Raw genomic sequence first — 27,518 nt, forward strand, 5'->3', positions numbered from 1 at the left:
CGTGTCCCTGGGGGACAGACCCGCCCTGGGTGAGAACCACTGGTGTGGCGCAGGGTCCCCAGAGCAGCCGCGAGAACGGGGGGCTGTTCCTGTCCAGACCAGGGACAGCGAGCTGGCTGTGCCCAGGGCTCCCTGTGCTGACAAAAGCCACCAGACACGGGCACGGTGTGCACCTCGTGCTCTCTCAGGCTGGGATTCCGGACGTGGCCGCCGCCGCCGTGGGAGCAGCCCAGCTACAGCAGAGCAACCAGCACCGGGAGGCGTCTGCGCTGAGCGGGGCCAGTGCCACAGGGCAAGTCTCACGCATGCTCGGAGCTCGGGGGGCTCCAAGGGGAAGACACAGGTGAGGGGTCCCCGTAGGGACCAACAAGAGATGGTGACCTGCAGAGAGCATGGTGTTGGCCGCCCCCTTGAGCCCAGGGTCCGGACAAACCCTGGACGCTCAGTGCTGAGCGCGGCCGTCTGGGTCTTCCCAGGCCAGGAGCAGAAGCTGCCGCGGGTTTCTGGGGCAGCCGGGCCGTGGGGTCCCGCCTTTTCCCTCCTGAAGGAAAACCGGAGCCAGACTCGGTCTCCCTGCTGGGCTGTCACCATCCTGCCTCTGAGGTCCCTGGGCTGGAGCGTCTCTGGGGGGTGCTGAGGGTCCGCTGAGGACCTCATGGCAGGGGACTTGCATCCCGGTCCTCAGGACTCCTTGGGACACAGCTGCCTGAGCAAGTCCATCCTGGATCACTTCACAGTTGCTGCCAAGGGACACCCCACCCAACTCCCGCACCCCAACCCCCAGCCCCCAACTCCCGCACCCCAACTCCCGCATCCAACTGCCACGCCCAACTCCCGCACCCCAACCTCCACAGCCAGCTCCCACACCCCAAGCAGCTCCTCAAGCTTCCTCGCTCTAGATGACCAATGATGACAATTATTGCTCTTTTACAAACAGCACAAGTCTTCTAATGCTTTCATGTTAAAAGCTTGGGTGTGTCCTTCATCAAACTCATTTACAAGCCCATGGGGGCTTTCCTATAGAAAAACAATGTCTGGTGACAAGTGCTGGGACACTCGGTCTGCCCTCTGGGCCTCCTTCCTGGTTTCTGTTCTGGCTGCAGACACCCAGGGCGCCCCCAGCACCCGGGCCCTGGCAGACGGTGGGCGCTGCTGTCCTCCTCCTCAAACTGGACCTGCCGCCTTGGGCCTCGGGCATGTCCCACAGCGGGTGCGCGGTATCTGGAGGAGCCTGACGCTGAGTCACACGGGCTCTGGGGGCTTCGGGGGCTCTGGTGGGGGGGGCCCACCCCAGAGCCATTCCTGTGGGTGCTCGGCGGCAAAGGTGACGCCCACGCACTCGGGAGCACTGGTCTTCGGTGCTGCCACCGCGTGGCAGGGCCTCGCTCTGGGACTGGCGCGTTCCCCGGGGTCGGCCGTGGTCTCCCCTCTGGGCCGGGCGGCTCCTGCTCTTGCCGGTGGGACGCAGGTGTGCAGATGGCGCTTTGCCTGCCTTGACACCAGGCCGGGCGAGTCCATCTCAAGCTGCCGCCTGGCGTCCCCAGCTGGCTCCTCGCAGTAGCCCTGTCCTCGTCCTGGGCAGTGCACGCCTGTCAAGCGTGGTCTTGGAAGGAAAGTGGGGAGAGAGAGGACATGATACAGTCCTTTCGCCTTGGAGGCAAACAGACCGATGTTCTCAGGACGTGGGTGGTGACAACAAAGGGACAATCCCACACAGTGCTGGTGAGTGCACACAGCGGTGGTCACGTGTCGGGACGTGGGCGGAAACGCCGTGCGCACACTGAGGCTTTCACCGCGTCTCTGGAGACAACAGTGAGGGGAAACTTCTGCCTTCTGAAAGCCTTTTGCAAGTCTGAGGCAGGCAGCGGCCCGGCCCGCCTGGGCCCCGCTGCGCCCGGGAGGCAGACTCACCAGCCAGCTCCAGCACCGGCCGCGCAGCCCGGGCACCTGCGGGACAGACAGAGAGGTCAGGGCGGCAGTGCGGGTGGGGGGCTCTCAAAAGATCCTGGTGGTCTTGAGCTCTCAGCAGCCCCGAACCCCTCTGCCTGGGTGTCTCCCCGAGGCTCCTGCCTGGGGCAGGGAAGGGACTCCCAGATGAGGGGCTCCCAGGCCCCAGGCCGCCTGTTCTCAACACAGAGTCTCGCTCTGTTGCCCGGGCTAGAGTGCCGTGGCGTCAGCCTCGCTCACAGCAACCTCACAGTCCTGGGCTCAAGGGATCCTCTTGCCTCAGCCTCCCGAGTAGCTGGGACTACAGGCATGTGCCACCATGCCCAGCTAATTTTTTCTATTTTTAGTAGAGACGGGGTCTCCCTCTTGCTCAGGCTGGTGTTGAACTCCTGAGCTCAAACCATCCTCCCACCTCTGCCTCCCAGAGCACTGGGATTACAGGCGTCAGCCACTGCACCTGGCTGAGGAAAATGCTTTTTAAGGGATAAGCGTATGGGCTCCGTGTCCTGGCTCAGGGGCCCTTCCGCAGCCTGGTCGGATGGGCAGTGGGGAGTGTTTGGGGGTGACTGGTGTTGGCCACACACTGGAAACCCCAGGGTGGCACTCGGGGGCAGAGAGGAGACTCCGTCACGGGAAGCTCCAGCTGCGAGCTGGCACCTGTCCCGTGGCCACCAGGCTCATCGCACAGCTGTCCCCTGGCCCCTGCCTTCCTGGGGTGTCCAGGAAGAGCCCCACCGCGTCACCTGGACCACCACTGTGGCCGTGTTCAGAGCTCACCCATCCCCCACCATAAGTTCTGCCACTATGTCGTCCATGGCTAAGACACAGACCCCTGGGTCTGCCCCGAGCTGGCCAGATTCACGCCACCCCTGTGACTCCGCCACCCTATCGGCTTCCGCGGAAGCGAACTTCATCCTGACTCTAAATCCAGAATCCGCCACTCCCAGCCGAGCCTGGGGGTCTGGGCTGTGGTCAGGGAGCAGCCGGAGAGAGGCTGGGCATGACGTCCGCTCCTCAGAGTGTGAGCGGCTACTGCCCGTCAACGCTCGCGCCCTCAAAACCGAATTTCGGCAAAATCAACATCAGTTAGAGAAATTTAAAAGGCGAAATGCTCACACCAACAAAATCGGTGTTGAGCATTCACAATCGGGCCTTTTCCCACCTGTGTAGTGTCCGGGGAGACACCTTTTCTTCCTGCACATCCAGCCTACGGCCACTGCCGCCACCACCAGGCAGCCAGCCAGGACGCCGACAATGGCGACTGGTGCATCGTGGGCACGGCCTGGCTGCTCTATGATCTTGCCTCGGGTCCCCGTGAAAGTTTCTAGAAGAAAGAGGAAAATAACCCAAGATTCAAGGGTCTTGGAGGAAAAGGACCTTTTTTCTTCGTCCTGAAGAGGACAGTGTGCAGGGAAGTGTCTTTTCTGAAGAAGAGAGTTTCTCTTACGGGGAGGCCCCTTGTCCGGGGCTGCCACTGTGCCCATCCGGGGACAGGTGCCATCCCAGCCCCACCCAGGGTCAACACAGGAAGGGTGTGACAGGAAGCGCAGGTTCTTCCCAGATTTTTTTTAAATCGAGGTGAAATTCACGTAACATAAAATTAACCATTTTCAATTGAGCAGTTCAGTGGCATCTGGTATATCCACCGGGTGACGCCACCACGACCACTCTAATTCCTGACTCTGCCATCACCCCGAGTGGAGCCAGGTGCCCAGTGGCGTCACTCGCCACTCTTCTCTGCCCCCAGCCCCGGGAGCCTCGACGCTGCCGCTGGCTCTGGGGACTTACGATGCCGGAGACTGGGTGTGAGTGGAATCATACAACACATGGCATTTTCCGACTGGCTTCTGTCACTGAGCGTGACACCCTCAAGGCTCACCCAGGTCCTAGCGTGTCAGTGCAGACTGCTCATGCCTGTTTACGGCTAATGTTCCAGAGCATTCGGTGTGTGGCTGGACCATATCTCCTGCCCACCCCCAAAGGCCACCTGGGTGGTTCCACCCTTTGGCTGCTGTGAACATTCGCGCCCAGGTATTTGTTGGAGTCCCTGTTTTGAATCCTTCGGGTGTGTCCCCAGGTGTGGAACTGCTGGGTCACGTGGCAGTTCTACACGTAACTTTGAGGACCCGCCACTATTTGCCACGGCAGCTGCACCACCCGATGCCCACCTGCAAGGCACGACCTTTGCCTCTCAGAGGGAGGTTCTCTCGGGCCAACAAGCAACAACGTCCCCTGGGAGCTCGTCAAGGAACCACTGTGTCTCCAAGCACACCTGGAGAAACCAGCTGGCCGGCGGCTCAACCTTGAATGTGCCCTGGAGTCATCTGGAAGCTTTAAACACTGTCCTAACACCAGGTGCCAGCCCCGAGGTTCTGGTCCGACGGGTCTGGGCGTGAGGCTTTCGCAGGTGCCCGCTGTATTGCGGGGCTGAAGCTGCAGCCCCGGGAGAACCTTCCCCACACTGCTGGGCAGTGCTGGCCGCAAGGCGGTTGTCCCAGACCGCATCTGGGGATTGCCCTGCTGCAGGCTCAGGGACTGTGAACTCCGAGCTGCACCCTGATTTCAGGAAGGAGGGTGTCTGGCCCTGTGGGGGTCCTGGCAGTCAGGGTGGGCTTCACAAGTGTCCACCTGTGCAGGCTCAGAGGGCAGTGCTTGCTGTCCGTCTGGAATCCCCAGCCATTCCTGAGCAAGGAGCCTGCCTCCCGTCTGCTCCAGGCCCCCGAGATTACCCAGTGGGTCCCTTCCTGCAGCTGGGACACGGAGGGGGCAGGCCCGTGGCCTCTGCGAAGGAGTGTCCGCCTGCACCCCTTCCACAGGGAACGCCTGGGCCAGCACCCAGCTGTGCCCAGAGGCAGAGAGCACGGCGGGGGCTGCACAGTTTGGGCTTCCACCCTGACGGCCAGTCCTGCCTTTCAGAGCCTCAGCCCTCAGCCCTAAAATGGGTCCAGCAAAACAGACTCCACAGGTGGCGCTCCACAGGGGCTCCGATCACATGACACGTGCCTGACTGTCACCTCCTCTCCCTTTCAACCACCTTTCTGATGCTGCCGCTGGCTCACCTTGTAGGGTCTTTGTCCTCTGCCTGAGAGGTCCTCCCGAGCCACGCCCGGCCCCACCCCCGAGGGCTGGGCCAGCGTGCAGCCCGGGCCTTACCTGCCTGGCTGCTGACGGTCAGGTTCTGGTGCAGGAGCACGTTCTCTATGCAGCACCCGACGTTCACGTTGGGGGTCCACCCGATTCTCAGCACGCTGACCACATCGTACAGGCCCCTGGAGTTCAAGGAGATGGTGCTGTTCTGCAGGGCCACGTCCAGCAGGCTGTTGTCCGTCTTGTTGATCCAGTACACGTTTGGTCTGGGGTAGCCGTTCGTGGACGTGCACGTGAACATGAGCTCATCCTGGGAGGGGCTGCTGGGGGTGCTCACGACGGGCATGCTGTAGTTTGCTGCAGGGGAGGGGAGGGGTGAGGAACGCCAGGCTCCGCAGGGCGCACAGTGCCAAGGCCAGCTTGGACGGGAGGCGGCCAGGCGTGTCCTTGACGCTGGTGGAGGGACAGCCCCAGGGCTGAGGTCTGAGCAGCGGGCACAGCCCGCTTCTGGCCAGAGTCATCCCCCAGCTGGCCCCGATGCCAGGCGCCACTGAGCCTGGTCCTCACCAGCCCCCATGCCAGGAGGTCGCCCGCCCAGGCCCTCCCTCACTGGGACCTGGCACTTCTCGCGGGTGACATGGGGAGCTCGCAATTCACCCGAGTGGACGCGGCCTGTCTCCCACTGACCTCCCTGAGCTCCTTGGTGGCCTTAATGTTTTCCTTAAATTCTGATCTCATCCAGTGCTTTACAGCACTCCCTCCTAATTCCACTTAGCAAACCTAGTGTGAGCAGAGCTAGCGAGCTCAGGCACAGAGCAAGGTGAGGGCTCTGCGAAACCAGGAGCCTCCGGCTGCAGAAACTTCCTTCTGAGCTGAACGATTCTTCAACCGCTCGGCTTCACCCACAGTTAGACCGAAGCCCACTGCGCGAGATCACGACTCTCTTCAGGGGAAGAAACAGGTAAATGTGCCAGGAAGGGGGTTTCACTACCACTTCTCCCAGGACGCGCTAGGACGGACTCCGCCGCCTCCACTCCGCCGGGCTTACCTGCCACGTGCAGCGTGACCACGGCTTCCAGAACCTTTTTTAATTCTAAGGACTTCCTGAACACCAGGCAGTTAAACTTCTGCTCATCCTGGGGGGTGATGTTGAACAGATGCAGGGAGAAGTCGCCGCGCTTCATGCTGTCCGGCGACAGCCAGGCGCGGTCCCTGTAGTGGCTGTCCACGTGGGTCCTGGAGCTGTTCTGCGGGAGGTAGTACGTCACCACGGTGTTCCGCTCGCTGATTTGCCAGTAAACGAAAAGGTCGTTCAAGTCGAAACTGCTTTCCTCCGGGCTCACGCAGCCGAGCTCCACGCTGCTGCCCACCATGGCCCTGACTTCTTTTTCTTGAATATCTGCAACTGTCCAAAAAGTACAAAACTTATTTTCTGAGACTGGCGTCCCGCCCGTGAAGTGACTCTGTCGGGCAAACTTCTAGGTTCTTGGCTTTTTGGTCGGCACAAACACCAAGTTTGACTCATTTAAACAAAAAAGGAATTTATCAACATGGTATACACAGGAATGCGATTATACTTTGACAATTCAGACATTGAAAGGAAAACGATTTCTCAGCAAGAACATTATAATGCTGCTCACATCCATCAAGAACGTCACGTGACCTGCACAGGGTGGTTTTATCATGTGTACAACCACCTAAGTGCCCACAGGCAAAGTGGCCGTGTCCCCTGCCCCAGAGTCCTCTGGGCTGGAAGGCTGGGCAAGGCCTCGGGCGGCTGCGGGGCTGTGTCCCTGCAGCTGGTGCCTTCAGGGCTCCGCAGGGCCGCCTGGGGCACAGAGGCCAGGAGAGCCAGGGGCCCTGGCTCAGAGGAGCACATGCTGCCCGCACCAAACACAAAATCCAGCAAGAACCAGAGTCCGGAAAAGCGTTTCCCCTTCTGGACTTCAGTGCTGCACATCAGACTAGCCCTGGGGCGCAGCCTTCTCAGAGGGGCCGCAGCAAAGCGAGCAGGGCCGTGGTGAGGACACTGAGCTGCGGCCGGCGGTCGGTCGCAGGGCTTGGCAGCTGGCGGTGGGGGGGGGGGGGGAAGCGCCATCTGAACTTACCACTGGCTTGCAGGCCGCCGAGCAGCAGGAGGAGCCCGGGACTGGAAAACACAACCAGAAAGGCAGGTGAGATGGCTGCGCTTCCAAACAGTAGCCTGCCGGCTGCCAGGGGGCGGCCATGCCCGTCACAGAGATGTGAACACACCAGCGGGAGCCAGTCCATCCACCACTGTTCCCTACCCTGACTGTTCTCCACAGAATCTCAGGAGAGGAGCCAGGACCACCAGCCCTCTGCCCAGCACAGCAATCCCGAGGGGCGGAAAGCCCCTGGCAACCCGCCAGCCCCTAAGGTAACAAAATTCTCCGAAAACAAGGAGAGTGTGATGATAAAGTGTGGCAAGAGCCACCACCAAGGCCACAAAGGTGGCCTAGCTTCCCTGGGGATGGATGCCAAGAAACTGTATGAAGTCAGAGGGAAAAAAACTTCCAGGGTACGAAGGGCAGGAGCTGCATTTCAACTGCTGGGGAGACAGAGAACATCTGACAGGCCCCAGAGACGGGCAGCCACGTTTCACAACAGGGTTGCGGAGGGACAGGATCACTCTGGCACCAAACCTGGGGGACTCCTCCTGTTTCACACCCTGCAGCAGCCTGGGGCCGGCAAGTCCAAGGCTCCTGGGCACCCTGCATGCTCCCCCTGCAGGTCACCAGGTCACCTCTCGCTGGGCAGGGCCTCTCTGTCTTTGCTCTACAGGGGTCTGGGCCACTTCAGTCACAGCCCCCCAAACTGTCTGTTTCTGAGGCCAACACCCCATGAGCTGGGAGCCTCTTGGAGCAGGGCCCAGGGGCACCTACTTCTCTGATGTCCCTGCACCTACAATGTCTGGGAGACCCTACTGCCTCCTCTCTCGGGCCACTGCCTGGGAAACATCGGGGGTGTCCTAAGTGCAAAAACTTGTCTCATGGGAACCTCCCAGCTGGCGGCGACCATGAGCTCTGGAGACGCAGAGACGCTGCCCTGCCCAGGACGGCTGCCCTCCCAGGACGGCTGCACAGAGGCATGGCCCCGGCTAAGCCTTGCGGCACGTGCACCTCAGCCAGCCCCTGGGCCTCCAGGAACTCCCGGCACCTGCAGATGGTCCCGATCTCCCACTCTCCTGGTTGGGGCCACCATTCTTGGCTGCGGGACAGCTGTGGTGACCTCTGAGGGCCTCCCTGCCTCCAGGCTTGACCACTGGGGACATCTCCCCAGAGCCAGAGCCTCCTTCTCACTACACAGCTGTGGGAACCCCTCTGTGGCCCCCATTTCTCTCCCACGGTGCCCACGGGGGTCTCTCGAGGCCAACTCTGTCTGTCTGGGGTATTTCTGGGGGCTGAAGCGCATGTTCTGGGCTCTTTGGGGGGAGAGCGGTTTGCCCTCCCTGGGTGCTGCCGTGTAAGCTGCCCCCGCACCCTGCCCCAGATCCAGCACAGGCAGGGTCACCTGCCCCAGGCCGTGGGTAGTGGCCAGCTATGACATTGCTGGACTTAATTTTTTGTTTCTTGAGGGTTTGATCTTAACGACAGGTATCTCCAAGTGGGGGTGGACACCAGGCGGTGTGGCCCGGATATGGACAGACTTTTGGGCTGTATGAGTGGGACGCCTAGGGGTGGGGGACACAGGCTGCTGGCCCTACCACGTGCACGGAAGGGGGTTTGACAAAAGCCGGTGCAAAGCTGTCTTGCCCCCTCCGGCTGCCCCTCCTGCCCTTCCCCGGCTGCACCGCCCCCAGGGAATCCGCGTGCAGGGGAGGGCGCGGCAGAGGCGGCGCTCTGGCCTTCAGGTAGCGAAGCCCGGCCACATCCCTCCTTCTCCCGCCTTCTGAGAAGTCAGCCAGGGGCGGGGAAGGGGCGAGGCTGGGCCCGGACACGGGTGCGCGTCCCCTCGCTCCAGCGGCGCTCCTCCCCCGCCCGGCAGGGACCCGCCCCCCACACGCCCCCGCAATGCCGCCCGCGGTGCGCCGGTGCACAGCGTGTCGTCCCCGCGGGCCGTCCCCGCCCCCTGCCGTCCCCGCGCCCGCCGCCAGCGCCCCGAGCCGCTCTTTCCTCGCGAGCCCGGCGAGCCCCGCGTCGCAGCCGACCGGAGGCGGGACACGCGCGCCCGGGCCGCGGCGCCGCCCCCAGGGAGCTCTCGGGCCCCTCCGGGCCGGACACCCCGCTCCGGACTGCGGCGGCTCCTCCTTGTCCCGCATCCGCAGGGTTCGCCCGCAAGCCGCTCACCTCAGCCACATCGTGGGGGCGCGGGGACCGCGGGCCGCGGGACCTCGGGGCGCGGGAGAACTTGGCCCACGGAGACCTCGGGGCGCGGGGACCTCGGAGCGCGGGGACCTCGGGCGGCAGGCACCTTGAGGCGCGGGGACCTCGGGGCACGGTGACCTCGGGGCGCGGAGACCCGGAGCGCCGAGACCGGCTGTAAGTAGCTGTGCTCCCGACTGGAAGCGGTCGTGGTCCCGCCCCCGGCCGTGTCGTCTGCAGCGATCGTGACCGCCCCCGGGGCGGGGCTGGCGGAGCCGGAAGGCCGGACCCTCGCTCGGGAGGCCGCCGCGCTCCCCGGCCCGTGCGCACGTCGGGCGACGCGGGCGAGCCGGGGCTGCCTGTCCGCCTGGACACGGGCTTGGGCGCTGCAGGTGCCCCGGTAGTCGGGGCGGGGCGGGTACAGGACAGGAGGGCGTCTGGGGGCCGCGGGAGGCGAGTGCTGGCCCCGCGCCCGCGGAATGTGCCCGAGCCTCGCCGCTGAGCCCCTCCCGTGTTCCCTTCCCTGGAGGATGAGTCTAGGGCCCTGGCCTAGGCCAGAGGGCAGGTGTCAGCCGCCCCCATCCCCAACCCCTCTGAGGACTGGAGTCTGGAGGTCTCCCCAGGTGTTAGGTGGAAGGAAGGAAGGAGAGAAGGGAGGAAGGGAGGAAGGGGGAGGAAGGGAGGGAGGAGGGGAGGAAGGAGGGAAGGGAGGGAGGAAGGAGGGAAGGAAGGAGGGGAGGAAGGAGGGAAGGAAGGGAGGAAGGAGGGGAGGAAGGAGGGGAGGGAGGAGGGAAGGAGGGGAGGAAGGAGGGAAGGGAGGGAGGAAGGAAGGGAGGAGGTGAGGAAGGAGGGAAGGGAGGGAGGAAGGAGGGGAGGAAGGAGGGAAGGGAGGGAGGGGAGGAAGGAGGGAAGGGAGGGAGGAAGGGAGGGAGGAAGGAAGGGAGGGAGGAAGGGGGAAGGAGGAAATGTAAGAAGGAAGGCAGGCGTGTGAGCTCTACCCAGCCCTAGCCCACCCCCACCTAGCTTTGCTCCCCTGGCCTTACCGAGGTGAAGGGCCACTGGGCACAGCATATTTGCATGTGAAAGGCTCTGAGGAGCCACAGCTTGGAAGCAAGCTGGTCCCAGTGACTGGTCTGGGACCAGGGGGGGAAGGCTGCCCTGAGCAGTGCCCCTCCCACCCCGCACCCAGCCCCTCCACCCTGCGCTGCTGAGTCAGTGCCCCTCCCCTCTCCCTACCTGCCAGGTAGATGGGGTGAGGGGTGGGACCAGGAGGGGACGCCCAGGAAGGTCTGGGGTGAGGCCGATGAAGAGCACTGAGGTGGCAGGTGGCCAGCCTCCTCTGGGCACCACCTTCCCTGTCTAGGGGCTCTGGGCGCCACAGAGCAGGCAGCGTACCCCACGGCCCACCACCCAGCGGAGGGAGAGCAGGCCTGGCCTTGGGGAGCAGGAGGAGGCTGGGGGACCGGGCTCCCTGACCGCAGGCACCCTGAGGCTGTCATTCCTTCAACCAAGATTCAGAGAGCCCCAAGGACAGGAGCTTTGGAGGACATGGCGTCTGGCCGTGAAAGTCAGCGTGGGGCAGACAGACCCTGCAGGGCGAAAGTGAGCAGCAGGGATGGGGTCGGGCAGGGGGTTACCTCCACCCCATGTTCCGGCCAGGCTGGGGGATTGGGAGGGGGCAGCTTCGCCACTCAAGGAGGAGCCACCTTCCCTTCTAGCTGGGAAGCTGTCCAGAGCCAGCAACGTGTCCAGGCCTGAACACTTGCTCTTCCGCCCGATGCCTGGGGGCGGGGGGCAGGCTCAGACCCATCAGGGCCGGAGGGGCTCAGGATGCTGGTGGCCAAGGTTCTTCTCCCCCCTGGGTTGGCAGCAGCTGGCAGAGGACCGTGTCACCTCTGCTCTCTGGCTGGCAAGCAGCTCGGGCCCCACCTCTGGGCCTGTCACTGGGCCCTGGGCCTGTGCTGCACTGGCGCTGACACCTGGGTCACCAGCTCCAGCCTGCAGAGCCCAGCTGACACCCCCTCCATCGGCAGCGTTGGGCATCGAGGAGGGGCGGGTCCCAGATACAGCCTGGGGGTGCTGGAAGAATGGGGGACAGCTGCGGGCCTGGAGTGGAGAAGGGAGGTGCCGCGGCCCTCAGTGCCAGGCCCGGGCGCCGCCCGCGAGGTCGAGGGGCTAACGCAGCAGAGCTGGCTGGTGCTGTGGGTGGGACAGTTTCGATGCCCTCCTCACAGAGCAGTGACGAGGTGATCTGTGTAAGCGAATGCCTGGTTAGTACAAGTTACGAGGACCGAACTGTGATCTTTGCCCAAAAAATTCCTTTCTTAGGGGGCCTGGTGACTCACGCCTACCAATGATAAAATCTCAGTCAACAGGTGTTTATGACTTGGTTTACCCCCACCCTGACTCCGGTAGAGCATCCCATGAAGGACAGGAGACCCTTAGCTCAAGCATCCCTTTCCTCTGACCCCTGGTCTTCGGACAAAGCCTAGCTCTTTCAGCCGGTTGTCTACTAAAGAGTCCCTAAGCCCACCTGTGACCTGCAAGTCCCCGCTTCGAGATGGCCCACCTTTTCGGGCCAAACCAATGTACGCCTTCCACGTATTGATTTATGACTTCGCCTGTAACCCCTGTGTCCCTGAAATGTATAAAACCAGCTGGGACCCAGCCACAGCGAGTCCACTTGCTCAAGGCTTCTTGGGCGTGGCTCTGGGCCGTGGTCTTCAAATTTGGCTCAGAATAAACCTCCTTAAAATTATTTTACAGAGTTTGTCTTATTTCCCATTGACAGTGAATACACACCACCCCAGCACATGGGTTAGAGACACACGGTGGGTTTTAAGATAAATGAAGAAGCATTAATAGAAACCCCCTCGGGAGGTTTCCTGCAGTCGAGGGACAGCTTTAGCTTTCCCCCGTGAGGACGACTCTTTCTTAGGCAGCGGGCTGTGCTTTCGTCCTGGGGGTGTGGAGACAGAGGCCATCCGGGACTGTGTGGGGCCGACTGGGACCAGGTAGGAATTGTCTCTGTGCAAACTGGAGATTCAAAGCGCTCGGCATGAGACACGGACACTGGGAGACCCAGCCCGCCCTGCTCAGCGGTTTCAGAGACGCTGGGCCTTGTGACGGGGCGTCTTGCATCGTGGGACTCCATCTTCGTGCACCTGGAGGCCACAGGCCTCTCGGGGTTGTGCCTTTGATCTCAGGCTCAGTGGACGCTTGGAGCTAGATTCCTGGCCTGAGGAAGCAGATCTTGTCATTAGCGTGCGCAGTCACGCATCACCGAACGACAGGGATGCATTCTGAGAAACGTGCTCACCTCCACGCAGGTGGCGTGGCCAGCTGCGCACCCAGGCCGTGTGGGAGGGCCCATTGCTCCGAGGCTGCAAAGCTGTGATCCTGCTGAACACTGCAGGCGATTGTAACGCAACGGCAAGGATTTGTACGTAAACACGTCTAGTCACAGAAAAGCTAGAGGGACAATGCGGTATTATAATCTCACGGGATCACTGCCGTGTGCACTTGTTGACCAAAGCGATGCATGACTGTGTGTTTCCTGCTGCTGTAACTAACTACCACAAACGTGGTGCTTAAAGCAGCGGCACTCTGTTCTCTGACGGGCCTGGAGGCCGGGGCTGGGAACCTGTGCTTCCTCTGGAGGCTCCAGGGCAGGGTCCTACCTGCCACCTCCAGCTCCCGCGGCCCACGTGGCCCTGGGCCTGTGGCGGCATCTCTCCGGCCTCTGCCTCCCAGCCATGTGGCCTGCCTGTGGTCGCCTGGCTCTGCCTCCCTCTTCTGAGGCCCTTTGTGACGACAGGGCCCCCATAGGATCCAGGGTCCTCTCCCGTCTCTGTTTAATCCCATCAGCAAAGTCCTTTTATGTCCTATAAGGTGACATTCACGGGCTCTGGGGATCAGGACATGGGCACCTTTTGGGGGATCATTATTCCGCTGACCACAGAGGATCACTAAGTGAGGTATTGTGGGTAGCATTTAGATACTTGGAGACTCTCCGGGGACGTGGACCGTTCTGTCTGTACTCTGGTGAGAGCAGGGGAGAGGCAGGCGCAGCTGGGGTGGCGGGAAGCCCATCATGCGGGCCCTGGGCTCCCCTGAACAGACTGGTGCCCCGGGGTAGGGCAGCACACTCAGCCCGCCCGAGTGGAGCCTTTGCCCAGTGCTAGCCTGCACGGGACAGGCTGATGTACGCTGGATGCCCTATCTCTGCTTCCTGCTCTGGGTTTTCTGTGGCTTTTGTAAGCCCGGTGTCATTACAGAGCTTGCTACATTGGCCCCTGGACGTGAGACCCGTGTTGTCAGAGTGCAGCTCTGTTTTCTAAAGACAGACGAGGTCTCCAGTCATATTAACCCAAGTGGAGACTTCTATTCTACTTCCAGATATTTTTCAAAAATTCTTCAAAAGGTCCAATTTTTTTTTTTTTTTTTTTTGAGACAGAGTCTCACTCTGTTGCCAGGGCTAGAGTGCTGTGGCATCAGCCTTGCTCACAGCAACCTCAACCTCCTGGGCTCAAGTGATCCTCCTGCCTCAGCCTCCCAAGTAGCTGGGACTACAGGCATGCGCCACCATGCCTGGCTAATTTTTTCTACATATTTTTAGTTGTCCATATAATTTCTTTCTATTTTTAGTAGAGATGGGGTTTCGCTCTTGCTCAGGCTGGTCTCAAACTCCTGACCTCGAGCAATCCTCCCGCCTCGGCCTCCCAGAGTGCTAGGATTACAGGCGTGAGCCACTGCGCCCGGCCAAAAGGTCCAATTTTAACCCCATCTTGCTTCCACAAAGCATTTTACCTGATGGTCCCAGCACTGACCCCAAAGGTCCCTGGTTGCAGAGCCCAGGACGGTTGGCGTCTAGATCCCTGTGGGGCTGTGTGGCTGGGTGGGCAGCGCCCTGGAGGACACCCCACGTGGATCTGAAGCCCACGGGAGGCGGTGCTTTCTGGTGGGCTCACGCTCACTCAGCGCCATGGCGGGGGGCCGGCAGGACCCTGCTTCCCAGGAGCCACCCGTCAGGGTCAGGAGGGCCACGGGGTTCCGTGCTCTGCAAGCGAACCCGCCTGGGCCCCCGCACCGGCCGTGGCTCGCCAGGTTTCGTGTGCGCACTTTGAGCAGGTTCGGGCGTCTCACGGCGCTACGATCGGAGTGAGCGGTTAGCGTCCAAGCACACAGTGGCGGAGGCCCCAGCCACACGTGCACACGTGCACCACAGGCGCCTATAAAACGCCCCCCGGTCGTCATTCTCCCCACACCCCCAAGCCCTACGGCCTGAAGGAAAGGCCGAGCCCACCTATAAAAACACCAGAAAGTGACCAATAACCGTCTTATAACGAATATATTTTTCAATAACCGTCTTATAACGAATATATTTTTCACTTCTCCACTGGAGCACAGAAGTGTTTTCGGGAAGAACAACACGCACGAAACACGGCGCCTTGCCCGGCCCACGGGCCAGCGTGGCGGGGACCCGGCGGCTCAGAACCGAACAGGAGACAGGTCTGTAGTGACCACAAGACACCCAAAGTTAAGCAAGCAAATAAAATGATAATCCGAAGAGGAAAAGGCAGACAATGTAAGGAAAGTTGTCTTTGTTCTAGGAAAAGTCAGTCTCTTTTTCACAGCACAGTGACTCATTTATAAAGAGGAAGTGAGCTCTGCTGAAAAATACTTGAAATATTCTCTTAGGGGGAGAAAGCAGTTCTTCACCAGCTGGGCGGGCGTCCGGGGGGGCAGCCTTGCCCTCTGCCTGTCCTGAGCCAGCAGGGACAGTTCCTCTTCAGAGATGGGGCCCGAGTGCTTGCTGCCAAGGACAGAGGAGGCCCCTTACCCACCTCAGCGCCCACTGCGGGGCCGGAGGGCTCACGGCATGGGGGGGTGGAGGGAGCCGCCTGGACTCACCCGTCCCGGGGGGCCCAATGTCAACCCCCCAGGAGCTCAAGTGGAAGGACAGGCAGGTCCTGGGCAGCAGGGGACAGCCGGCCCCCACACCCCACACCCCTCAGGAGGCTGGGGTGACAGGCAGGGTCTCCCAGGACCAGACCCTGGGCCCCGCCTGGCGGGTCCCACATTCAGTGTGAGGTGCCAGACGCCGGGCCCTCCCGGGCAGCTCCCACAGAGGAAGGTCAGCCAAACCCTCCTCCCATGTCAAACGTCCCCAGGAAATCCCAGCACAACACAGAGCCGGGGGCTGAGGTCGTCCAGAGCGTGGACCCTGGTGGGGGAGGGCGGGGGACAGGGGCTTTGGGTGCCCGACACCCCTCGTGTTCCCAGGCGCCCACTGGCGTCCCGGAACGTCTGTCCATTTGCTTTAGGGTGAAGGCCACGAATGCAGTGCCAGACACGCAGTGCCCCGCTCCCCAGCACTGTCCCTGCACCCCGCGGGCAGTGTGGGGCTGTCCTTGACTGTCCCAGGGGTGACGGTGGCTGCCTGCCAATTATCTTGGCAAAATGATTTCTACTTTAGCGAGTGTGTCTGTGGCTCCCCTGTTAAGACACACACACACCTGGAAGGGAAAGCCGTGGGAAGGAGCTGCCAGCTTCCTCCTGGGACCCAGGTGACCCCAGGGTTGTGGTCCGGGTGCATCCAGCCCTCAGCACCCCGTGGGGAGCTCTCAGGGGACAGTGGGCAGGAGCCCCCTGGGGCCTGTGGGCCCCGCTCAGAAAGGGGCTGGGCCCAGGAGGAAGGAGCTGTCAGTCCCAGGCAAACCTGGCAGGTGCCCCAGGTGTGACCAACTCTAGGGTGACAGCCAGAGAGGAGGAGAGGTGCCTTTTACAGAGCAGCTCTCTGTGCCTGGCTTGGGCTGCGCCGCCACGTAACAACGTCTAAGTTGTGCTATTGTTACTACTTCTCTGCCAAGCAGCTGCCCCGAGGAGCCTGCCGGGGTCAGGGGCTGGTGAGGGGTGGGGCGGGCGAGGGAGGCCTTCGAGATTGCTGAAAGGCAGATGTTCTGGAAAAGCACTTTGCCTCAGCTCCACCCAAACGCAAATCTTGGGAGTCCAGGGCAGGGGACCCGGCTGGCAGCCTTTGCAGGTGCCAGGCTATAGGACCCTGCCATGGCTGCACACTGGGAAAATGCTGGAACTGGGGAGATGAGTGGGCAGAAGCTTCCAGAAACTCAGTGTCAGGCAGGAGACATGACTTGGCAGTCCCAGAAAGTGCACTCTGCCTTTGCTCACGAGTGCACGTGACCGGCGCCGCCCGGGTGGGTGCAGGAGTGAGGGGACAGGCCCACCTGCCCAGGGCTCAAGGTCTGGAGACAGCCGGTCCCCGAGACACGCTCGGTGAGCACACGCCTTCATGCGAACATGCCGGCAGGGGGAGGCTGTGGGCGGCCGGGGCGTGGTGGGTTTCAGGGACCTGAAGAAGGTTGGTGCAGCCTGGCGTGCACTGTGGGGCGTGTCAGTGTGAGTGAGCACGCGTGAGCCTGTGTGGCACATGTCCAGGACGAGGGACACTGCAGGGTCCTGAGAGGAGACCCCAGAAGCGCCAGGGCAGGGCCGGCGAGGGGCCCGGGGCAGAAAGGGGCCTTCCCGAGCTGCAATGTCTGCAGGGCTGTCGGCGGCCCGGCTGTGCCCCGGGTGGACAGCCCCCGCTTCCTGGGGACCCCGGTTCTGGGTCCGTGTCCCTCCAAGCCTGCCCAGGACATACCTCCTCACGGCCGGGATGTTGCTCCACACTCGCGTGGCATCCTGGAGGGCTCTGCCACACACGTCCTGGATGGTCACAGGCTCCATCTGAGGGGTGGGAGGTTTGGCTGTGGACACGGGGCCGGGACGGTAGCTGCCACCCTCGAGGCCCCTGGGCCTCAGCCCCCATCTGGCCCTGGGACGGCCAGCAGACCTTCTGGGCCACCACAGGGATTGCCCTCAGCAGCAGTGACTACACGCCATGCGCCTTTTTCTTATAAGTCACCTTAGGAGGAAAAAAGCTGATTTGCTACTTTAAACCTTTTGACTGACAGATTCTTCACCCCACAGGCCAAGCGGCCCCGAGACGGCCCAGCCCGCATCGGGGGTGCGTCCTGCCGAGGACACAGAAGCCCTTGGTTTTGGTCCAGGGGTGTGTGTCTCAGGTAGATGAAGCCCTCCCGGCAGAACAGGGCCTTCGAAAGTGGGACACGTCACCCTGCTGGTCAGGGGCCAGGCCACTGCCTCCAACCCTGGGTCGCCATCTCTCTAGAAGCCCCGGAAGGAAAGGAGGAGGGGGTGTGGGGGCAGGTGCCGAACCATCTGCTGCTGGACAAGGGGGCTGAGGAGAGAGGTCACTGGTCCCCAAACCTGCCATTAGGTGGCCTTGAGGCCACCTCCCTGGACACATCAGCCCCCTGCGCCCAGACACCTGGCAGGGGCAGCTGGAGAGGGAGAGACTCACCCTGTGGCCGTCCTGCCCAGAACCACGACACAGGCCCACCCTCGTCGGCCCCGTCTCTGTCAGCAGCCACAGGAGCCAGGCACCACGGCAGGCGAGTTTACAGAAAACGCGGGGAGTTTCCTTTTCTGCCCCTCCTGATTGGGGACCAGGCGATTCCGACCTAGCAGACTGCGCAGCGCCGTCGGAAGCCAGCATCGCTGCTGTCCCCTTGGTCGGTAACTGGAGCCGGGTTTGGAAACTACGCTTTTCGGTGGGCCCCACGATTACTTATCAGCAGGTTTTCGATACACACTGCCGCTCGCAAACCTGACCCCCACCGCCACGTGGCATCATGTCTGTGTTTTAAAAATTCCCAGGTTCCCTAGTAAGGTGACATAACCACCATAACAGAAGAAAATCATGAAAAGAATTTTTAAAGCTGTAAGTGGATCATATTCTGGGAAAACGTAATTTATCAAAACTAACCCCAGAAAAGACAGAAAATCTCAGTAGGTCAGTTTCTGGAGAAGAGCCACTTTGATTTTTAAAACAACAGCAACCACCACCAATCCAGACAGTTTCACAGGAGAAATCACGAATCTTTCAAATATTTTTCGGAAGCAACTGTAACATTGACACCGAAAGCGGACGAATTTCGCACGACGCAGCAGCTCCTTACTGGCCCTTCCGCACTGGGCGGGGGACGTCCCACGCCACGTGCGGCCCCGCAGAACCCAGCAGCAGCTTAGACACGATGCTCCACCACTGGGGACTCTTTCCAGGAATGCAGGGATGGGTTAGTACTAGGAAGTCTATTAGAAAATCCTATCTTAGTAATAGCTCTAAAGAGGAAAATTCTCTAATGTCTCCATAGATACTGAGAAGAACATTTGACAAAATCCAACAACCATCCTTGATAAAAATGCTCTGAAAACTAGGACTCAATGGAAACCTCCCGCCATGGTGAGACATACCGTGTGGTGACCCACGTCAGCCTCAGAGCCCACCTCGGCCTCGCCGGGGACCGCTGGCAACCCGGAGTCAGGGCCAGCCTGACGTCACCGTCACTGCCGGGACCCGACACCACCCTGGAGGTGCCCACCACACACAGACAAGGGAAGGGACTCCGGGCACAGAGCTGTCTGCCAGTTTCTGCTCAAATGCACAGAAAGTCTAGTTGAGTCAGCCGAGAACTCTTGCACCCAGGAGAGAACGCAGCAAGGCGGCGAGGGCCGGCTCCGCGTGCACAGACAGGGGTCTCGTGGACACGTCCCAGACCTGCTGGACAGCGAAACGCCCAGGCCACCTGGCGTACGAGGGCACACAGAAAGGTATATCTCGTGGAACGAACATCACAGGAAGGGCAGGTGAGAGTTCGCGCACGTCCCACGGGGAGGGGAGGGGAGGGGAGGGGCACCTCGTCCCCTCGTGCGGATGTGGACATGGACAACCCCGACAGAGGCCACTGGGGTATCTGTGAAACCCCAATACAGTCACCCTCAACCCGGAACCTCACTCTGGAATTTATCACACGGTGCCCCGTGCGGCTGCTTGTAAGAGCGAGGACAGGAGGCGACCCTGCTCCCCACCCAGAGGGGGGTTAAATGCATTTCCATGTCCCTGCAAAGGGAGACTCAGCAGAAAACAACAAAACACTCAGCAAATTACAAAAAAAAATGAGAAAAGCACTCTGTGCTGGAAGGATTTCCAAGGTGATTTAAGTGACAGACCAGCAGCTGCGATTTTCAGATTTTCAAAAAGATCCCGGCAGGAGGAGGGCGATACCAGGAGGCCAGGAGACTTTGTGCTGTTCATTTTAAAACATTCTTTAGAAGTTCGAGCGCGTGAACGTTGGGGGAGATATCCTGCAGGAGGGAGCAGCCGGCCCGGCCAGGGGCCGCCCTGTGAGGGGGGCTGGCAAGGTCCCGGGGGGTCTACAGCCCCTCAGAGCTCGTGCTTTGGTGCCCCGGCCCTTCTGCCCGCACCCGAGCAGCCGAATCTGCTCCGTGGCAAGCCCAGGCCCGACACTGCGCCCCTCCCGCCTGCGTGGCTCACTCTCCAGCCCTCAGGGGAACCCGGCACGCTCGAGCCCTGACCCTGCCTGGCCCCCAGCGGACGGTGCCAGCTCTCAGGTCCTCGCCCTCCCTGCGCCCGGTGGGCAGGCCCCGCTGGCTGTGACCCTCTCCGGGACCCGAGAGGGTGATGAACTTCCTCCTCCTGGGCCTCGTCCTGTGGCCAAGACTTTGCCACACCATGGACACGCGTGGAACAGCCCTGGGATCGGTCCCTGAGCCCACACGTGGCTGCTCTGACGATAAGGATTTGATGCGTGGAAAGCGAAGCAAGGCTGGGCCGCAGCGGGGGGGTGTGTGCATGTTCACACATGCAGGTGCGTGTGCTGTGAGCACGAGTGCGTGACGGGTGACTGGGCGTGCACGTGTGTGCATGTGTGCAGACTGCAAGGGCAGGGCGGGCGGAGGAGGGACTCCCCGTGGCCGTGTTCTGAGAGCACGGGAGTGCTGTGCAGTGGGCTCCTCCTCCGAGGCTGTCCTTGGGGGCCTGTGTCCCGGCAGGCCATGCTCCGTGCCTCAGTTGCACGGCGGCCCTCGTGGGCCCTGCACACGCCTGGCAGCCAGAGGCCTCAGGGAGCCAGAGCCTGGGGTGTCGGCGGAGCCCCATGCCAAGAGCTCCCGAGCGTGGGCTGGAGGGCCCCGCCCGGCCCCGCACGCACCTCCAGGAATCGAGTCGCCGCGGCCACGTCTTCCTGGGTCAGCACCAGGTTGTCCACGAACATCCAGAAGAAGGGCCTCGGGCTGCCCGGCGGGGGCCTGGCGTACTGCCGGAGCCGGCAGAACTGGAACAGGTACCACCCTGGGCAGGAGGGCAGGGCTGAGGACCTGGGGGTCCACCTGCCCAGCCCCCGTCTGCCCCCAGCAGCAATGGAGCCCCCAAGGGTGCTGGGCTCCCTGTGCCAGGGCCCCGGGGCGTGCACCCCCGGCCTGCCCCACGCAGCAGCGGGAGGGAAGGAGCCCACGGGCACAGCTGCAGCAGGAACGGCGCCTGCCTGGCAGAACCCCAGAGCACTGAGCCCACGACAGTGGCTCCTGCCGTCGGGCGCTGGCAGAGGTGGGAGGGAGGACTGGAGGGTGCAAGGAAGCCTTCGGGGCGATGGGCTCTGTGATGGGCACATGGTGCATGCTTACGCCAATTACACACTTCGAATGTGGACAATTTACGGCGTCAGTGGTGCCTCAGTAACGCTGCTTTTAACAACGCAAACAATTGTAGGTTCTGCTCTGGGAGGGGGCTCGGGTGGCAGGGGCAGGGAGAGAAGAGGGGACGGGCTGGGGACACACTGCTGAGTAACCGGAGCCCAGAGCAGCCCTTTCCTCCAAGCGTCTCACCGGGGGGATGGTAGCAGGTGTGGCCCAGGGGAGGCGTCGCGCCGTACAGGAGATCGAACGGGCCCCATTCTTCCACCTGTGGGACACGGGCATGCCGGGGACGTTTTCATCTTTGCGGGAGAGGCAAATGTCCCCTGCGATCAGGAGACCAGGGGCAGCTCACCTGGAGCTACCTGACGGGGTGGAGCCCGCCCAGCCCTTGGGGCCCCGGGGCCACTAGTCAGGGCCATCCTTACTGACCACCGGCCCTCGGGGACCCATGTGGAGCCCGCGGCTGGGGCTGCACACAGGGTCCCCAAGCACTGAGGTGACTGCGTGTTGTCGGGGAACATACAAGCTGTGGCAGCCTGCTGGCAGCTGGGAGCTACCGTGAGGGTGGGACATTCCCTGCTGGACCTAAATGACCCGACATAACATCAGTGACCAGTCGCTCTGTGGCCGAGCTGGGGGAAAACGAAACGCAGCTGCCCAAGGCCCTGCCTGAACACAGACAGCGGGGATGCTCACAACCACAGAAGTGACCCAGGCCTCCTCTCTGGGGCGACACGAGGGACACTGACTTCGTTAACAATGATGACTCAAGCCCTGTGTCGTCCTCCTTAAATAAAAACTAACCAGGGAACTCAAACATCAGGTGGCCGCCTTCTGCCAGCACCCGTCCAGGGCAGCCCCCTGCCTCCTGGGACCCTCCTCGAGCCCCTTAGTGACGGCCGATGCTACAGTCGGCCCCAGACCCCTGTGGTCCCTCTGGCACGTTGTCCCTGCTGCAGCGAGTGAACACGCCTGACTCTGGCTGCAGGTGGCCCCGGGCCTGGGCTTTCTCAGGGAAAGAGGGGGTGAGCATGGCCGGTGGTCCCAGCGCCTACTAAGGTTGTGCACGCGGGAGGCTGCTCCGGCTTATTCCCGGGCTATTCCCGGGCTCGAGCAGCCGCGGCCAGAGTGGCGGGGGCGGGGGGGGGGGGGGGAGGAGGAGGAGGAGGAGGAGTGGGATTCTAGCCCAAGGAAGGGAACGCAGGCCCAGAACTGCGTCACCTCCTTGCAGGGCGTGGGGATGTCTTTAAGCAACTAAGCTGCTCGGTTGAGGACGGCATCTTTGTTTCAGGGGGTGGAGCCGGTTCGAGCCCCGCTGGGCAGTGCCCATCACTGGGGAGCAAACTGGCCGCTGGGATTTCCAGACGGGGGGCGGGGCGTTTGGCCGGTCACCCTGCTCTGAGCTCTGGGCAGCACAGGCACCACCGACATCCGCTGCGGGGGTGCAGCAGCCTGCGCAGCTGGGGGCCCCCTGGCCTGGCCAGACCCCCGGAGCTGTGCAGTGTGCAGGCCGCCCCTCCCCGCCCACCGACACGCCCCTCCTCTCTTGCGCCTGCGCTGCGAGGCGTCTCCCCCACACCCAGGCACCCGTGGACACCCGCTGTCCCCCAGCGTCCGGCAGGCGCGGCAGTACTCACATCCCTCCTCACCACGTCCGTGACGTCGTCCAGGTACTTCAGCCCTCCGGGGCCAGCGCCGTCCTCCAAAAACCCCAGACTCGTCAGCTCTGGATGGGGCGAGAGGGCGCGGAGGGCCGATGTGGGCTGGCACTCCAGGGAACCCGGAGGACCGATGGCAGATCAGGAGGCTTTGCTGTCACTAACGAGCAACCTCCTCTTTCCAAGGACACGTGGGAGGATGAAGCTAAACAAACAAACCTCGCTGAATATTGTTTTTTGTTTTTGTTTTTTTTTTGAGACAGAGTCTCGCTCTGTTGCCCGGGCTAGCGTGCTGTGGGGTCAGCCTGGCTCACAGCAACCTCAAACTCCTGGGCTCAAGCCATCCTCCTGCCTCAGCCTCCCGAGTAGCTGGGACTACAGGCATGCGCCACCATGATCGGCTAATTTTTTATATATATTTTTTAGTTGTCCAGATAATTTCTTTCTATTTTTTTTTTTTTTTTTTTTTTGGTAGAGACGGGGTCTCGCTCTTGCTCAGGCTGGTCTCAAACTCCTGAGCTCAAACAATCCACCCGCCTCAGCCTCCCAGAGTCCTAGGATTGCAGGCGTGAGCCACCGCGCCCGGCCATGAATATTGTTTTAAGAAAGTCAAGCAGTTTGTTGCGAAACCAGGCATTTCTGGGTTGTGACGTCATCCGCCAAGTTAGGAAGTCTGCGGGCAGCGGGGTCCAGGCTGACGGAGCCCAGCGGGTGGGGCCGTGACAGAGGCCTCCGCTGTGCGTCTCAGCAGGGGCACGAGGTCCCATATGGCCGTTCTGAGGACACCATCGAGCACTAGGCAGGGTGCTCCAAGGGGACCAGAGACCAGACCAGTGTGTCCACGGACGGGTCTGTGTGTGCTGGGCCCAGGAGACGGGGTGTGAGCCCCAAAGGCACCCGCAGGTGTGGCCAGGCGGGCCCAGGGCTCAGGTGTGTGCAGGTGTCTTCCTATGTGAGTCTCCGAGGTATCACCACACTCACCTCTTTTAATGTCCCCGAAGAGGGACAGCACTCGCACTGGCTCTCTCTTCCACACGGGCACGGTTTGGTACATCTCAAGCGGACTCTCCTGTTTGTTTAAAGAAACAGAAGTTGTGCCAGCTACTTGGTTACAGAGCTCTTGAGCTAACACTAAAATTCTTCCTGATACAGCATTCTCCCGGATGAACAGAGGCTCACCTGAGGCTCACCTGAGACTCACCTGCAGAGGCCTGGTGGCCTGTCCTGACTAGTGCTGTGCCCCTCGAAGGCCAGCTCTACCTGACCCCGGCTGTGTGCAGCAAAAAGATGGTGGTGGGCAGGGGGGGAAGGTCCTAACTTTAAAGGAGGATGGTGCCATCCCGACAGGAGACACTCGCCCCTCGTCCCCATGTCCCCGCCCTCCAGCAGCCCCATCCACCCTTCGTGGGCTGGGAATGTCTGAAAGCTGCCTGGCATCCCTGGGAGGGACCCCGCTGCCCGCTGTTTGCCGCCAGTGACCTGGACGAGATGCCCCCAGAGCCCAGCACAGAGGGGCCCCACTGAGGACAAAGGACACGGAATATCTACATCCCATCCGTCGTGTGGGCCGGGGACACACCTGGCCCTCCCGTCCCTCGGGACTCCAGGCCAGACAGCCAGGGGCAGCTCATTTGTAGCATGAGCACCCAAGGTCCCCTGCCCCTGGGTGGTCGCACTCAGGGGTGCCCGGCTGACAGCAAACAGGGGCAGCCCTGGTGGCTCCTGGCCTTGGCCCCCGAGGGCCGGCGTCGGCCACGACGCTCGAGCATGTGCTCCCCAGCGCTGGACGGCGGGGCAGGCTGAGGACGCCCAGCCAGCCTTTCCGGGCCCTCTCCTACCCGCTACAAGTGCCTCGTTCCCAGGCGTGTAAGGAATAAACTGCCACGCCAAGGTGATCGTCTGGGCGCGTCTGCTATTAGAGTGGACAGTGAGGAAGTGCTGGCTCAGGAGCCTGGGACTTCAGGGCATCAGAGTGACAAGCGTTTTGCAGCTGGCCCCAGAGGAGAACCCCCGAGTGCAGGGCCCGCTGTGGCTGGGTGCCGCCCGCCTGGCCGGCCCCTACCGACTCGCGGTCGCAGAAGGCCTTCAGCCTGGCACGCCACTTGTGCCGGCGCTGCAGCAGCCCGCTGCGGGAGAAGGGCAGGCACAGGAAGCACACCCAGTTGCTCATGGCGTGAACTTTCTCCGACGTCCCCGGGCTGACCAGGTTGTCGACACACTCAAAACAGTAGCATCTGGAGTCAGACAGAAAACCATGGTGACGAAACGACAGTCCCCTGGCACGGCGGGACCAGCGGGGCAGAGGCACACCTGTGCCTTGCTCTGGAGTGATCAACAGAAGCCACCCGGCGCTCGTCTGAGACACGAATGGCCCTGTCCCTGTCCGCCTCTGCGAGGCATGGTCGGGGGGCAAGGCCGTGCCCTGGGCAACCGGGACACATCCTTCTTAGCGACCCAGAGGACAGGAGCTGAGGCAGAAGACAGCGACGTGGGTTTCTGGGCAACAATAGATTTCAAAGAAGCTCCTAAGCGCCTGAATTCTAGGCCCTGCACACACAGGTTAAGGATGCCAGCAAGACCAGCGCAGCCCAGCTGGGGAGAGAGTTTGAGGCGCGGGGAGCTGTAGGCACAAGGTGGCCCGGGGGACTGAGGGGGACCTATGGAGGGTGGTGAGCAAGGACAGAGGGACCAACACGCCCTTGGGCAGCCCCGCAGGGCAGGGTTTCCTTCACTCCAATACATGACGATCCTCAGGCAGCAGCAGCCTCTCAGCGACACTAACGCAGAAAACAGAAACCGCAGATGCAAATCTTGGCACTCCACCCCCACGGCAAGGCTCTACGCCAAAGGGAGTATCGGACAGCTTGGGAGGAAACCCCCACACTCCGCAGGAGCAGCCGGGAAGGACGGTGCTCCCTCGGCCAGCGGCTCCTTCCCCTCGGCCCCGTCCTCTGCAGGGCACCCAGCCTCACCGGGTGCAGTCGGGGTTTTCGCAGATGAGCAGCGTCTCCCCCGAGCAGCAGATGGAACAGTAGGACTGGTACCCGTCGTCATCGTACAGGAAGAGGGTGTCCAGGAACTTGTCCTTGGTAAGGAGCAGAGTGACAACGCTGTTTTGCGTCCTCCCTCCTCCGGGGCGGTGAGGACGTCACACCTCGCTTCCCTGCTTACCTTACACGGAGCACACATTCCCCCCTCAAACAGAGGGTGCTGCGTGTGAACCTGGAAGCTTCCACAGCAGAGGCAGATGTCTAAAGTGAACATCCAAGGTGCCATCAGACAGAGCAAAGGCTGAGGAGCACATTGAACAGAGGAGGGCAAGGACTGTGCATTGAAAACTGCAAAACATGGTTGAGGAAACTAAAGATCTAGTGAGATGGGAAGATATCCCATGTTCATGGATCGGAAGACTTAATAATGTTAGAATAGCCAGACTCCGCTGATGGACCTACAGATCCACCAACATTCCAGCTGGCTTTTTTTACAGGAGTGGACGAGCTGATCCTAAAATCCACACAGGATTTCCCGGCTTCCAGGACAGGCGAATCCAGGGGCAAAGAAAGTGGGTGGGTGGCTGCCCCGGGAAGGCAGAGGGAGGCAAGCAGGGAGGAATCCCCAACGACTGCTAAGGGATGTGGGTTTTCTTTCTGGGGTGATGAAATGTTCTAAAGCAAAATGGTGATGACTGTCACACAACTCTGTGAACATACGAGATGACGTTGAACTGCGGACTTTAAACCAAGCTGTGGGGGCCTGGGGTGGGGAGGGGACGCAGGTGGGCACCCGCAGCATCTGCTGCCTTCCTCCAGGACGACTGGGCCTTGCCGAAGCAGGCCTGGTGGCGGGTGAGTGTGCAAACGCTCACCTTCTATGCTTCTCTGGTTCACCCGGACTTCATACGCAATGAGATCTGGAAAACAGGGTAAGAAGCAGCCCCTTCCTTCCTCCTCCCATCTCCTCATTTAAATAGGGCCAAGAAGTGAGCCTCACGCATTTATCTTCTGAAGTCTCAGGAGCCCGAGGGCCCCACCCTGCCTCCCCCACCTGATCCTGGTGTGTTAAACATCCGGGCCTGGGGGAGGCTCTAGGACTCCTGCCCCTGCCAGGCCTCTGAATGACTTGAATATTCCAGAAGCCTGGAACTCCTGACCCCACCCGGCCTGGGGCCAGCACCCCAAGAGACCAGTCCAGTAAGTAGACGAGCCTCACCTCTGCCCCACCCGGGTGATGCTGGGGACGACAGCTCGCTGGAGCCCACCAGGATCACGTCCACGCTGCGCTCAGCCTCTAGGTCTAGGACTGGGGCAGCCGCCAGGCCACGGAAGCCATGCAGGGACACAGGACACGCAGAGGCAGAAGCAAGAGAGCCAGTCCTCAGCCTCTGCCCGGCAGGCCCGGCGCAGGCCCCACAGTGGCACCCACTGTCCCAACCCAAAGAGGAGGTGCAGGGAGAGCGGCAGTAGAGCCCACTCTGAGGGGCTGGGGTCCCCTGTGGCGAGCCCTTCCCTTGCCCCGGCCTGCCAGGGTGTCTCCCCGCAAGGCCGTCTCCACGGCAGCCCTGCCTCCCTCTGCGCCCTGGCCCCCAGCCGGGAAGAAAGGACTCACGGGTCTCGCTGGGCGGGTGGCCCGCCGGGTCCTGGTCAGGGTCGGGGTGCCAGCCGTCCAGGGCCTCCAGGCTCAGGGTGCGGGGGCAGGAGAGGGCCATGGAACCAGGGACAGGGAGGAAAAGGGGCAGTGGAAGGACCCAGGTCCTCGCGGGAGCCGGGAGCTGGGGGCGGAGTCTGGGCGAGAAGCGGGGGCGGCAGGGGCGGGGCAGGGGAGACCCCCAGAGGGGCCTGAGTGGGGGGCTGAGGGGCTCCTGTGGACCCTGGCGGTGGGGGCTGAGCGGGAATTAGCGAGCCCTCAGGGGGGCGGGGCTCAGAGC

At 61.9% G+C, this 27,518-nt stretch overlaps 2 protein-coding genes across 2 annotated transcripts; both read right to left on the bottom strand.

Moving 5' to 3' along the window:
- Positions 1–925: 925 nt before the first annotated feature.
- ICOSLG (inducible T cell costimulator ligand) lies at positions 926–9,575 on the bottom strand. Its single transcript, XM_045540785.1, has 6 exons — positions 9,342–9,575; positions 7,143–7,183; positions 6,083–6,439; positions 5,101–5,391; positions 3,110–3,271; positions 926–1,947 (listed from the first exon to the last, which is right to left on the bottom strand). Exons 1-6 carry the CDS (start codon positions 9,350–9,352, stop codon positions 1,790–1,792), a joined length of 1,020 nt encoding a protein of 339 aa, XP_045396741.1. The 5' UTR covers positions 9,353–9,575; the 3' UTR covers positions 926–1,789.
- A 5,173-nt stretch (positions 9,576–14,748) lies between these two features.
- Positions 14,749–27,299, bottom strand: DNMT3L (DNA methyltransferase 3 like). Its single transcript, XM_045526952.1, has 11 exons — positions 26,804–27,299; positions 26,460–26,504; positions 25,766–25,845; positions 25,567–25,679; positions 24,657–24,828; positions 23,576–23,663; positions 22,574–22,662; positions 21,126–21,201; positions 20,453–20,592; positions 17,020–17,105; positions 14,749–15,171 (listed from the first exon to the last, which is right to left on the bottom strand). The coding sequence occupies exons 1-11, from the start codon at positions 27,297–27,299 to the stop codon at positions 15,006–15,008; spliced, it is 1,551 nt and encodes a 516-aa protein (XP_045382908.1). The 3' UTR covers positions 14,749–15,005.
- Between the last annotated feature and the right edge of the window lie 219 nt (positions 27,300–27,518).

The sequence above is a fragment of the Lemur catta genome, chromosome 1 (genome assembly GCF_020740605.2).
Source record: "Lemur catta isolate mLemCat1 chromosome 1, mLemCat1.pri, whole genome shotgun sequence".
NCBI lineage: Eukaryota > Metazoa > Chordata > Mammalia > Primates > Lemuridae > Lemur > Lemur catta.

Bases quoted from the DNA above. Each gene is read 5' to 3' on its own strand.
- ICOSLG (XM_045540785.1), bottom strand. The intron at 6,440-7,142 runs GTAAGTTCAGAT...CTTTTTGGACAG, and splicing joins CGGCGGCCTGCAAGCCAGTG to TTGCAGATATTCAAGAAAAA. The intron at 3,272-5,100 runs GTAAGGCCCGGG...TCTTTCTTCTAG, and splicing joins GACCGTCAGCAGCCAGGCAG to AAACTTTCACGGGGACCCGA.
- DNMT3L (XM_045526952.1), bottom strand. From the start codon at position 27,299: ATGGCCCTCTCCTGCCCCCGCACCCTGAGCCTGGAGGCCCTGGACGGC. The intron at 25,680-25,765 runs GTAAGCAGGGAA...CTCCTTACCAAG, and splicing joins GAATGTGTGCTCCGTGTAAG to GACAAGTTCCTGGACACCCT. The intron at 20,593-21,125 runs GTGAGACGCTTG...CCTCCTGCCCAG, and splicing joins CACCTGCTACCATCCCCCCG to GGTGGTACCTGTTCCAGTTC.